Here is a 12,085-nt window from a genome sequence, read left to right as displayed (position 1 = left end):
TTCTCCAGTTCCTGCTCTGTTGTAGCCAGAAGCCTGGATCCTTGCCCCACCAGCCCCCCCACCTCCTCTCCAAGGAGGCTTCCTGCTCGGTCCCCTGTGCCTCCCCAGGCAGGCTGGGGCCGGCCCTGGCCCCCATGCCCCGTCACCCCCTCTTAATCTCCGTCAGCTCTCCTGGGTCCTTCCGAAGTTTTGATCGCCCTCCTCCTGCTCCCCCTCCTCTCCATTTCCTGCCTCCCGATTGCTGTTTCTGATCAGATTCATGGTAGAAACAGCCGGTCAGGATGCTGGGGCTTAAACAGCCCACATAAGTGGCCACGTCCTTCTCCAGGCCTCAGTTTCCTCCTACACTACAGCAGGCCCAGCCACTGTCCACCCGCAAGGCTCCTCTTGCACAGCCCCTCAGCCCCCACTGGCCCTGGAGCCATTCCTTGGGTCCTGAACCGTGGATTTTGCATCTTGGCTCTGAGGAGGAGGAGGCTGGAGGGAGGGAGGGGATGGGGATGGGGATGTGGGCGTGGGCGTGAGGGTGGGCGGGGGGCACGTCCGGTCCACCTGCGGCACTCCGGTGAGTTGTAATGCGTCCGTGACTCCAACTGACTGGTCTTCATCTAACCTTGTTTCTCTGCTGCCTCCTGGGATGGGGGTTTGTGAGTTAAACAGGGCCTGAGGAGAGAGAGAGAGAGAGAGAGAGAGAGAGAGAAAGGAGAGGGGATGGAGGTGTGGGGCAGGGAGGGGGTGGGCATTTAGCCAGGGCTCGAAAAGGCAGGGGTCCTTCCGTGTCCCCAGCCCGAGCCTCCTCCCTTCTGGGGACAGGTCCGGCACCCTGTCTTTGCCTGGGTCTGACAGATGCTGCGAAGTTGAATTTAGAAAGAGAATTGAGAAAGGCAAATGTAAATCTTGTATGTCGAGAGCAAAAAGAAGAGGAAAGAGGAGAAAAAAAGTCATTACTGTTCTTTTTCTTTTTTAATTTTAAGTTTTTTTTTTGGTTTAAAGAAAAAAAAAACTATTGCAGCTTTTAGCCTTGGGAAGTCCTCTTTTTACTCTCTGTATTTCCCCTATTTTTTCTCTTCTCCCCATGTCATTGTGTTGCGCATCAAACCCCCTTTACATCCCTCAGAGCTTCGAGAAGGTTGGTGTGTTTTTTTCTTTTTTACTTTCTTTACCCACATTTTTACATTCTGCAACGATGACACGCACAGACACAAAGCACACATAGACACCACACAGACACCCGCAGACACGCACACGGAAAAAACAGAAAAATGAACTGAAAAATGTAATATGAATGATAAGCACAAAGCAAACAAAATAAATAAAAACCACCAAGCGAGAGCAAAACCTAGAAAGACACAAAAATCTCAGCCGCGCCCAGCCCGGCCCAGGGCCGGCCGCACACATGCGATGCTTGCATTATGGTTGCTCTGCATCTGTTGGTAATGTTGTTGCTAAGTTTTTTGCACTCGTCGCCATGGTAACTTGGGCCTGATGCATGCTGGGAGAATGTACAAATTTCTCTGCATGCCACTCTTTGTCGGTTTGGTTTGGTGAATCCCCAAAGTCTTCTGTTGGAGTGTTTCTTGTCTCCTGTTCTGTTTTTCTCTTTTGTTTTTTCCCCTTTTTTTTCTTTCTTTCTTTCAAGTTTTGTTTCTTTTGATGGGGGGGGATTGGTTCGTTTTTTTTCCCCCTTCCCTCCCTCTTCACCCGGTACCCCTCTCCCTTCTCCCCCAAAGCGATTGTCTTTGGTTCTGTTTTGTTTCTGTGCTGTTTTGGTTTTGGTTTCTTGGGCTGAGCTGTTCTGTGGTTGTTCTCCAAACGCATTGTGATGTAAAAGCCAGTGTTCCTGTCCCGACTCTCATGGGAGGGCAGAAAGGGCTTCCCACAGCTGGGATGCTGGGCCAGAAAGTGACCGTGTGGGGCATCATGACAGGTGGGCGGTGGGAGGTCAGAGCCTGGGTGGGGTATGTGGGGAGAGCACCCCAATTTGCCTGACCTCCTAGGCAGCCCCCCTTTTCCTTTATTCTCTCCTGGGCAGCAGTGCGGGAGGGAACATAAGCAGGTGTTTTCTCCTCCTCTTAGCCTCAGTGTGAGGCTGTCCCACCCGCCCAAGTCAGCAAAACAAACCAAAAACCAGGTTTGCTAAGTAAAGCTGAGGAGCCCCCAAGAGTCAGGGTCCTCATTCAGTCTGCAACATGTCCAGTAAGGATAGTGGCAAATGGAGAAGTCGGGAGAGAGCAGTAACAACTCCGTCCTCCTGAGACTCTGTGTGCTTGGCACATCGCGTTCCAAATGCCAGCTGGTGTGGTGGCTTCGTGCATCCCGGCTGGGCACAGGTCCGGGGCTGCCCACCCGCATGTGCGGCGGGACAGACTTTGGAAGAAATACTTGGCCGGCTGTGAAGCCCGGAGCACTGTGCCTCCACCTCCCAGGCGGCGTTAGCTGCTCCCCCTTTCCCTCGCTCAGGCTCTGGGCCCAGTCACAGGTGTCTGCTGTCCAGCAGCGCAGCACGGTCACTTTCGGAGTTCCCCACGCATCAGAGCTGCGGAGTTCTGGGGGAAACCAGGGGAATTTTGGACACAGCCTCCTCCCTACTCTCTCTGTCTCCCCACTCCTCTTTGTTCTCTTTCTCTCTCTCCCTCCCTCTCTCTCTGTCTCTCTCCTCTCCTCTCATAAAACCTTAGAGATCCATGTCTCTATCTTCTGCTCCCTCCCCGAGAAAAAGCAAGCACCCTTGAGACTCTCCTATCAACTCCAAATAAAAAACAAACCCGAACAAAATACCCGTCGAGGGTCCCATCCACCAGCCCTTACCCAGCGTGCTGCTCAGCAGTCAAGGGTAGAGGCCACTTTTCCTCCTGTCTCGTCCTTCCTCTGCCTGTTCTAACCTCCCAGTTACTAAATCCAAAGCCACGTTGTCAAGAAAACCTTAGACACAATAAGAGGGGACTTATTTCTCCTCGCTCAGTGAGCTTGAGAGCTGCCAGATCACCCCACGGGAAGCCCCCGAAAGTTGGGGAAAAGTGATCCCCCAGGCCCTCCACCAACGCTAGGTTCTGGTGCACTGCACCTCAAGGGGCCGAGGGTCTCTGGAGGGCACTAGATCTCACCGGCAGAACAGCCGGGTCCTGAGAGCTGAGTCTGGGCTGTGGCTCTGTCCCTGCCTCGTTGCGCGACCTTGGGCTTGACCTTTGAGATGACTTGGACCCCCTCTTTCCTCATCTGAACAACAAGACCTTAAACGTGCCGTGCTCAGAGTTGCTGGGTATATTCCATTGCACTGAGACCCACGATCATCCCCCTGAACAACTCTTCCCCTCTCTGGGCCCTCCTCCTTCATTCTTGCCTCCTGTGTCCACTGTTTAAATAAGGTGGCCTGTGGGAAACTGCTTTAAAATCACAGGGCAGAAGCTAATTCATGTGCTCAAGACTGAATTTTTTTTTTTACACTTACTGCTTTTCTGAACTCGTGAGCAATCGATCTCATTGTCTCCTGACTCCAGCCCTGACCCCAGGCAGGACCTCAGTAGCTTTTCCAGAGCCATAGCTGTTGTCCCTCCGACCTAACCCCAGGCAACTCCCTGGAAAGTTTAGCAGCCGCAGGGGTGACAAAGAGAGCTTTAAAACTAGGCAAGCCGGACATGGTGGCACTTGCCTGTCATCCCAGCACCCTGGGAGGCTGAGCCAGGCAGAAGGATCACAAGTTCAAGTCCAGCACTGGCAACTTAGCAAGACCCCGTCTCAAATTAAAAAAATATATATATATATATATTTTAAAGGACTGGGGATGTAGTTCAGTGTGAATTATCTGGGTTTAATTCCCAGTACAAAACAAAACAAAAAACTAGGCTACCCTTTCAGGTAGTTACTCGCCTGCAGAAGCCTGCGGGTACTTAACGTTGTTGAAAGCACAGCCTGACCAGGGGGTTGGTTTATCGCAGGGAGTCTCGCCTACAACATCGCTCTTCTAACTGCGGAGCAGAATTCCCATCTGCCTTTCTCCTGAAATTGACCACCAGGGTCCCAAGAGCCAAAGTCCAAACCCTGGCCACTTTTGTCACCTGAACTTACAGATCTGCCCAGGTGGGGACCGGATGGTGCTCTCCTCAACTATTAATTCTGTTTCTTGTCTCTTGGAAGTTGGGAGCCTTTACCGTGTGTGCAGATGAAGGGCCAGCGAGGCTGCCTTTCCTGGCTGGCCGAGCGACCTAGGGACCTATGTCAGTGGTGTCCCCTGCCTGCTACCCAAGCCCTAGCATTGGTGGACGTGACCTCCAGCGGTTCCTTGGCCTTCTGTGTCCCCAGAGTGACTTCCCCAAGGGTCTGCTGGCCAGCTCTCGGGGTCCTGCTGGGATCGTGGGGGCAGGCAGTGTGAGATGAGGACCCAGCCCTTCTCATCCCGCACCCGTGGGGGGAGAGGGGCTCCCGCAGGAACACTGAGCTGGGACCACTGTCGCCTGCTGCCTGCCTCCTGCCCTGTGCATTGCTCTTCCCTCTGTGGGTGGGGGCGGGCACGAGGGGCCTCTTAGATTACACCTGGTCACCTGCAGAGCAGGGGAGGGCATCGGTCGATTGGATGAAACCCAGAGGGGGGAGAGAGAGAGAGGGTAACCTCACCCCCCAAAATACCCCATTTTCTGAAACCGTCTCTAGTGCAGCCAGTACCAAGGCCGCAGGTCAGGGCCCCAGCTTCCTCCAGGCCGTGAGGTGGCTTCGTGGGGGAGGGGAGGGGGTCACCAGGCGCTGAAGACCAGAGGGGACCAGAGAGGGCACAGCACAGCATCGGGGGGTGCCCACCTCCCCGGGCCACAGGCTGGGTCTGAAGGCAGGGACTAGAACCGGGCTTGAAATTGGGCTCTGACTGCCCCCCTTCCCCGACAGGTGTAATCTAAGCTTCACTAACCCCTCCCTGGAGGCTGCACCCCTTCCTGGCATCTGTCCCTGCCCTCGCCGCTGGCATAAATGTCCATTTTGGAGTTTGGAGAAGCATCTCGAGGTCTCTCTCACCCCAAAATGGCCCGCAGAGCTCCCCGCACCCCCGGAGCTGCGGCTTGCTGGATCTCTTGAGCTGTCTGACACTGTTGGGTCCCCACCTGATGCTTCAACCAAATCACCTCACTTTTGAGTCCCCCCACCCCGCCTCCCCCTCACTCCACTTCCCCCACCCCACCTCAGTTTTGATTTTTTTGAGTCTTTGCCTCTTCCTGCCTGGGGGAGGGGCCGTCTCCCGGTTGCTTTGACAGTTTTTGAGTTGTTTTTCCATGTGAATTGGGGTTTGAAGCGACCACCCCTCCACCCGCCACCACCCCCCGCCCCCCCAACCCCTCCGCCCATGCGGGTCCCCTCGCTGAGACCCTCCCCGGCCACTCGGTGACGAGAAGAGCTGGGAACCAGAGCCAGCTGGAGCGTGCTGACCACAAGGCTGGTGTCATCCCTTATAACCCGCCTGGACCCTCTATTCAGGTCGGTAATGGGGGGCGGGGGTTCCGCAGGGCCTGTCTGTCCCGTGGGCCCCGTGCTCACCTTATTTTCTAACCTGCACCTCAAGCTTGCAGCCAGGGGTGGAAAGATGACGTGGGCGGGTACCAGCACCAAACCGGGCAGAACACAGTGTCGGCCGTCCAGGCTTCCCAGCTGGGAGGACGCCCAGGGCCTGAGCTCCATAGTCCTGAGGGGCACAGATGCCTCATACTCGTGGCCAACCAGCTCTCTTCCCGCCCCACATCCTTAGAAGCAAGCAAGCTGGGTGACAAAGCAAAAGCACCAAGTTTGTTGGGAGTCAGAAAAGTCTTGCCCACCATTTAACTGATGGCTGTTGGCCATGTTGGGAATTCCTGACAAATATCCTCACATTTAACTGGCTCACAGCTGGCCACCCTGGATGGCAGGTCTGTCACATGTTCAAGGTGTGTATGCCTGTCTGCTTCCGAAAGTTAAAGGCACCTTTTAAGGTATGCTGCCCAGGAGGTTCTTGAAGACAGGGCATGAGCAGGGTCTTTTGGACTGAATGTTGGGCCTATGGAAGAGATCAACTGGACTGATATTTAACCTTCCTAAGGATCTAAAGGGAATAAGTAGGTCTTATTCCCATTGATAGCTAAATAATCCCTGTAGGAACAGGCCTTTTACTGATGGCTTCTGGATGTTTAGTATGAGGGCTGCTGGATGTTATTCACCTGGTGGCAGTTATTCGGTTGACGGAGTTGTACATAGGTGATGAGTCCTCCCCTCTTTGGTGTCCCCAGGGAGTAAGACTTCACAGGTTCAGAAATACCCAAGATACCAAGGAGGGACCCCTGGCTCTAATTCTTGCTATTAACCGTGGTGAGAGCAGGCTCATTTTGTGTGAAGGGTAGGGACCAGGCAGGCCTGACTTTGAGCCCTGGCCACACCACTTCCGCGATAGTCCTGTCACCTCTGTGGGCCTCTGTTTCCTCATCTGCAAACTGGGCACAAGCACTTGTGCCTCTGGCCTTGCTGGGAGGGATTGGGCCAGACAGGAATTTCCTGCTGTTGGCTTTTTAAAAACTTCCCCATCCGAAGCCTCCCTGGAGGCAGAGAATCTGTTTGATCTGGGCACCCAGGAGGCTGGAAGGTTAACTCCTCAGCCCCAGGCACACCGGGGTCTTCCCTGTCCCTCACTTCCTGAAGAAGTCACTGCTTGGCTCTGTCTTGCAGATGGGGAAACAGGCTGGGGTGGGCCTGCCCAGGCTGCTTCAGTCACATGGGATGAGACGGAGTCCGCTTTGCCGTGGGATTCGAGGCCCGGGCAGCAGAGGTGTCCATGGCAGGGCCGCAGCGAGAGGCCAGAACCGGGCTGCCTGGGACCCTGGGCCGCTCGGGGCTGGCGGGAGGCCAGACCCTGTGTTCTGCCGGGGGGCGGGCGTCTCCCGGGGAAGCCCCTGCCCCCTCCTTTCAGACCCCGATTTCCAGCCCCACACCCATTCCATGGTTACTTTGTTTTCTTTTTTTTTGCTTTTGGGTGCTGTGTTTCATTTCAAAGGGGTGTTTTTGTTTGATTTTTTTAATTCTTTTTTTTTTTTTGGCTTTGATTTTGTTTTTCTTTTTCATTTGTTTCTTCCCCCTCCCTCTCCCATTTTGTTTTGGATGTCGATGCCGTTTCTGTCCTGGATTAATTAGCCGCCGGCACTCACCCCCTTCGTGTTCCGTCTCCATGACAACGCGCCCGGCCTCTCCTGCCCCAGCCTGCTGTGGACTCCGCAGCCGGCCGGGCCCCATTCCTACTCAGCCCTCCACCAGCCCTGCCCAGTGCACCCCATCTCAGCCCCCTGCTGCCCTCTCCTCCTTTCTGTCTGTCCATCTGTCCGTCTGCATGGCCCCTCGTCTCCTCCCCGCCCCTCCATCCTGTCTTCACCGAGACTCTGGACATTTCGTGGGCTTCGTTTTCCGAAAGGCTGCGAGCTCCCAGACCCCCCCCATCCCCCCCAGAGCCCCTCCTCTGCCTCCCACCTGATTAGGGAACGGAGGTTGGGGTTTCCAGCTGGAGACCAAAGCCAGATGAAGGGCTTAGGGCTGCCGCCTTTCCTTCCCAGAGTCCCCTCCTCAGTGGAGCAGATGAGACCTCCTGACACTGCACCCTTAGGCTGTACCCCAAAACCATACACCTTACCTGGGTAGCCTTGCCTTGGGGGCCCCCCAAGAGTGCTTCAGCTTGGCTGAGCTCCTGACCTGTCTGCAAGTCCCCAGCCCCACCCAGAGCTGGACTCAGCACAGTGCCATTTAAGGCCCCAAGTGGTCCCCCAGGGTTCCACATGGCTGGCAAGACGTCCCTAACAGGATGGCCCGAGTCCCTACAGCAGGCACAGCCTTCTCTTCAAGACGAGGTCCCTGACCTCCAAACTCACCCGCCTTCTGAAAACGGAGCCCCGAAACACGTCTGCCACCTTCGTCCTGAGGTCTGGACGGAAGGTGGCCACTCCCTGCAGAGCAGCGCACAGCACCTTCTCCCAAGCGCCAGCTCGCCCTCCTTGACGATCAGCATCACTATTATTAACGTCCTCTCCCTAGTCGAGTCGCAGGGCCGGGATGTGACAATGTGAGGTCTCGCATTGGGCCACATCTGCTGGAACGCATCCGCAGCACTGAGCGGGCCCAGCCCTCTGTCCCTGTCCCTCCCTCCATCCCAGTGTCCAGCTCTGTCTCCACGCATCTCCGCGCCTCAGAGATCTCCCCAAATCCAGGCCCCTCTGCATCCCCTCTCTGTGCTCTCTCTCTCTCTTCCTCTCTCTCTCTTCCTCTCTCTCTCTGTCTCTCTTGCTGTCTCTTCTCTTTCTCTCTCAACCTATTCTGCATGATGTTTGTGGATTTTGAGAGCTGCATTTATTGATCAAAACTGGTCAGATCCGACAGAAGCTTTTAGAAGGGTTTCTATACCCAAAACCACAAAAATTTCATTAGAGTTTTCTCATCTTTTCCTTGGGAGGGTGGGGGGAGAAGTGGGGAGACCGTCGAAGTCACCAGAGGGGACGGGAGCAGAACCGGCTCCCAGCACACTGCATCTCCTTGGCTCCTCCCTCTTAGGGTCCATCCATCCACGCTCCAGCTAGTCGGACCCTCTTGGACGTGCCCTCGACCGCTGTGAGTGTTGCTCACAGTGTCCCCTCGAGCATCCCCGACCCCAGCCCTTACAGCCAGAACCTCCCAGCGCTCTCAGAGTGGCCACCGCCATCGGGAGTGTTGGGTGGCACTGGGCCTGTGGCCACGTCCGCCAGCAAAGATGAGAAACCGCTGATAAATTTTTGTGTCCACGTCTGTGCTGTGACCAGAGTCCCTCTGGTCTCTGAAACCCAGTGGCTATGAGATAATGCTTTATGTCTTTATTCTATATCGATATATCTCTCTATTGTTTGTGAAGTACCTTCCTTTGAAGTTTTGGTTTCTTTGTGTTGGAATTTGGTTTTTTCATTTGGATTCGTTTGTTTCTTTTCATTTGGGGGGAGAAATGAACGGGGAGAGAAGCAGCCCTGTTTATATTTAAATGCTTTTCTACTTTGTTTTCTTCCTTTGTGTCTTTCTCTCCTCTGTCTCTCTCCCTGCTTCTCCTCTTTCCCGCCTGACCTGCCGGGCATCCCGTGCTCCCCAGTCCGCCGCGTGGCCCCCCGCTTCTCCATTCTCCCCATGAGCCACGAGATCATGCCGGGGGGCAACGTCAACATCACCTGCGTGGCCGTAGGCTCGCCCATGCCCTACGTCAAGTGGATGCAGGGTGCCGAGGACCTCACCCCCGAGGACGACATGCCCGTGGGCCGCAACGTGCTGGAGCTCACGGATGTCAAGGACTCAGCCAACTACACGTGCGTGGCCATGTCCAGCCTGGGTGTCATTGAGGCAGTGGCTCAGATCACCGTGAAATGTGAGTGGGGGCAGGGCCAGAGGCGGTCACTGCACAGCTGCTGCTGGGCAAGGCTGTGAAGAAGGTGGTTCTCAGCAGGGCGTAGTGTCGCACACCTGTCATCACAGCACCTGGGAGGCCGAGGCAGGAGCATCACTGCAAGTTCGAGCCAGCCTGGGCTGCGTAGTGAGACCTTGTCTCAAAAAACCTAAATCATCAATAAAGAAGATGTGTCCTTGGAACCAGTATTTACTGGCTATACAGTCATGTGTTATTTAACAACAGGGACACGTCTCAAGAGGCGTGTCACTAACTACTTCTGTACAAACATTACAGTGTGTACTTTTTTTTCCTGGTGCCGAGGACTGAACCCAGGGACTTTGCACTGAGCCAGCCCTTTTCATGTTTTTAATTTGGGACAGAGTCTAAGTCACTAAGTTTGCCCAGGTTAGACTCAAACTTGGAGTCCTCCTGCCTCAGCCTCCCAGGAATGGCTGGAATGACAGGTGTACACCACCAATACAACCAACTAGTTGACAACAGGGTTGCCACAAACGTGAGAGGAACGTGTTCCATTGCAGTGGCTAGTGTCACTGACTGGTACAGAATTTTCAGGTCCGCTGTAATCTAATGAGACTGGCCTCGCAAGCACAAGGACCTGAGTTCAATCCCTGGTACCAAAAAAAAAAAAAAAAAAAAAATCTAATGAGACTGTTTAGATATTCAGTCTGTTGCTCACCAGAACGTTGTTAGATGGGTCCACAATTATAAATCGTCCCGAAACCGAGTGCAATGGCCCATGGCTGTCATCCCACCACTCTGGGAGCCTGAGGGAGTAGGATAGCAAGTTTGAGCTCAGCTTGGGCAACTTAGTGAGACCTCATTCCAAATTAAAGTTTTAGAATGGGCTGGGGATGTAGCTCAATACAGAGGCCCTGGGTTCAATCCCCAGAGCTGCAAAAATAAAACCCGAAGGCCCACAGGTGCCAGCCCGGGGTGTAGTAGACCCACTCCAGCTGTAAACGAGGAGATGATTGGGGGCCATCCGGCCACGGTTCCACTGTGGAAATCAGACCCCAGAGAGGATTGTGGGGTTCAGTGTCACAGGCCCCCAAGCCGTGACGCTGCCTCCCGCCCCCAGCTCTGCCCAAAGCCCCTGGGACGCCTGTGGTGACCGAGAACACTGCCACCAGCATCACCATCACGTGGGACTCCGGCAACCCAGACCCAGTGTCCTACTATGTCATCGAGTACAAGTCGAAGAGCCAGGACGGGCCGTACCAGATCAAGGAGGACATTACCACCACGCGCTACAGCATCGGCGGACTCAGCCCCAACTCGGAGTATGAGATCTGGGTGTCGGCCGTGAACTCCATCGGCCAGGGGCCCCCCAGCGAGTCAGTGGTGACACGCACCGGTGAGCAGGCTCCGGCCAGCGCCCCTCGCAATGTGCAGGCCCGCATGCTCAGTGCCTCCACCATGATCGTGCAGTGGGAAGAGCCCGTGGAGCCCAACGGGCTGATCCGAGGCTACCGCGTCTACTACACCATGGAGCCCGAGCACCCCGTGGGCAACTGGCAGAAGCACAACGTGGATGACAGCCTGCTGACCACTGTGGGCAGCCTGCTGGAGGACGAGACCTACACCGTGCGTGTCCTGGCCTTCACGTCTGTGGGCGACGGGCCGCTCTCAGACCCCATCCAGGTCAAGACGCAGCAAGGAGGTGAGGCCACCTCGCCCCAGGCCCAGACACACGACTCACATGTTCTTCTAGGGTACTGGCTTCCTGGCACTCTGGGAGGCTGAGACAGGAGGGTCTCCAGTTCCAGCCCAGCCTGAGCAACTTAGTGAGACCCTGTCTCAAAATAAAACATAAAACAAGGGCTGGGATGGAACTCAGTGCGAAGGCCCTGGGTTTAACCCCCAGTGCCACTAAAGAAAAACTCAGGTGAGTGTTACAAAGCAGAATTGTTCTGAGGAAGTTCACGTGGCTGGCTTCCCTTGGGAAATCCGATTTGGCAAGGCCATGAGGCTGCTGCTGGAAATCCCCTTGGCCCTGTTTGAAACAAGGGGTGCCAAGTCCACTCGCCTCCCTCTGTCCATTGACTTCCAGGCCACCCACTGGCACTTGGGTTTTCAAACCCTGGTCTGCTGAGGTTGTAAAGGAACCAGTGCTGCTTTGTGTGAAATAATACCTGAAAAATGCCTTGGGCCGCCGGGTTGAAGGACTCAGAAGGGCTGTTTGGGATTCCTGATCCTTTCCTTTGGGGTTCTGATTTTCACACCCTAAAATCTAGGAACTCGGGCACCTCCGTGGTGGGACTGGGTCGCTGGACCTTTGTGAGGTGGATGCGGAATGGGGATCCATGTTTAAAATAGTCCTCTTCCCCGCTTTGCTGTCATGGGATTTGCAGAGGGCAGGGGCCGCGCTTCGGTGGTTGCAAAGGGAGTTTCTCTTTCCCGTTGTAAGGAGGGAGGGATGGGGAACGGAGGTGGGGAGATGACAGGGGAACCTGGGGACCCCACCCCTGCTCCTCGCCCTCCTGCAGTGCCCGGCCAGCCCATGAACTTGCGGGCAGAGGCCAAGTCTGAGACCAGCATCGGGCTGTCGTGGAGTCCACCGAGGCAGGAGAGCATCATCAAGTACGAGCTGCTCTTCCGCGAAGGCGACCGAGGCCGAGAGGTAGGGGCGGTGGGCGTGCCGGGAGGCCTGGGCTGTGGCCAGGAGGAGCCTGACCT

At 55.3% G+C, this 12,085-nt stretch overlaps 1 protein-coding gene and 1 long non-coding RNA gene across 34 annotated transcripts in view; one reads left to right on the top strand and one right to left on the bottom strand.

Moving 5' to 3' along the window:
• Ptprs (protein tyrosine phosphatase receptor type S) overlaps window positions 1–12,085 on the top strand; it is a 76,161-nt gene that overhangs the window by 41,359 nt on the left and 22,717 nt on the right. For 16 of the 32 annotated variants that reach the window (XM_021245103.2, XM_021245102.2, XM_087201273.1 and 13 more), the window contains 3 exons: window positions 9,098–9,367; window positions 10,488–11,069; window positions 11,896–12,029. In XM_021245103.2, coding sequence (XP_021100762.2) covers window positions 9,098–9,367; window positions 10,488–11,069; window positions 11,896–12,029 — 986 coding nt within the window. Of the gene's footprint in view, window positions 1–1,117; window positions 1,130–5,317; window positions 5,458–9,097; window positions 9,368–10,487; window positions 11,070–11,895; window positions 12,030–12,085 lie in introns of those variants that run through there. The other 16 variants (XM_087201266.1, XM_087201257.1, XM_087201258.1 and 13 more) reach the window with 2 other exon arrangements.
• The window catches only part of LOC147821200 (uncharacterized), a 49,139-nt gene continuing 38,109 nt past the window's right edge, over window positions 1,056–12,085 (bottom strand). Inside the window, exons 2-3 of one of the 2 annotated variants that reach the window (XR_015447430.1) lie at window positions 5,518–5,736; window positions 1,056–2,546 (exon numbers count right to left, since the gene is read on the bottom strand). This is a non-coding gene — a long non-coding RNA (uncharacterized LOC147821200). Of the gene's footprint in view, window positions 2,547–5,517; window positions 6,533–12,085 lie in introns of those variants that run through there. The other variant, XR_015447429.1, reaches the window with a different exon arrangement.

The sequence above is a fragment of the Heterocephalus glaber genome, unplaced genomic scaffold, assembly GCF_053883595.1.
Source record: "Heterocephalus glaber isolate CG9 unplaced genomic scaffold, H.glaber_assembly_v1.0 deba00001760, whole genome shotgun sequence".
Lineage (NCBI taxonomy): Eukaryota > Metazoa > Chordata > Mammalia > Rodentia > Bathyergidae > Heterocephalus > Heterocephalus glaber.
This window is presented reverse-complemented; position numbering and strand designations above follow the sequence as displayed.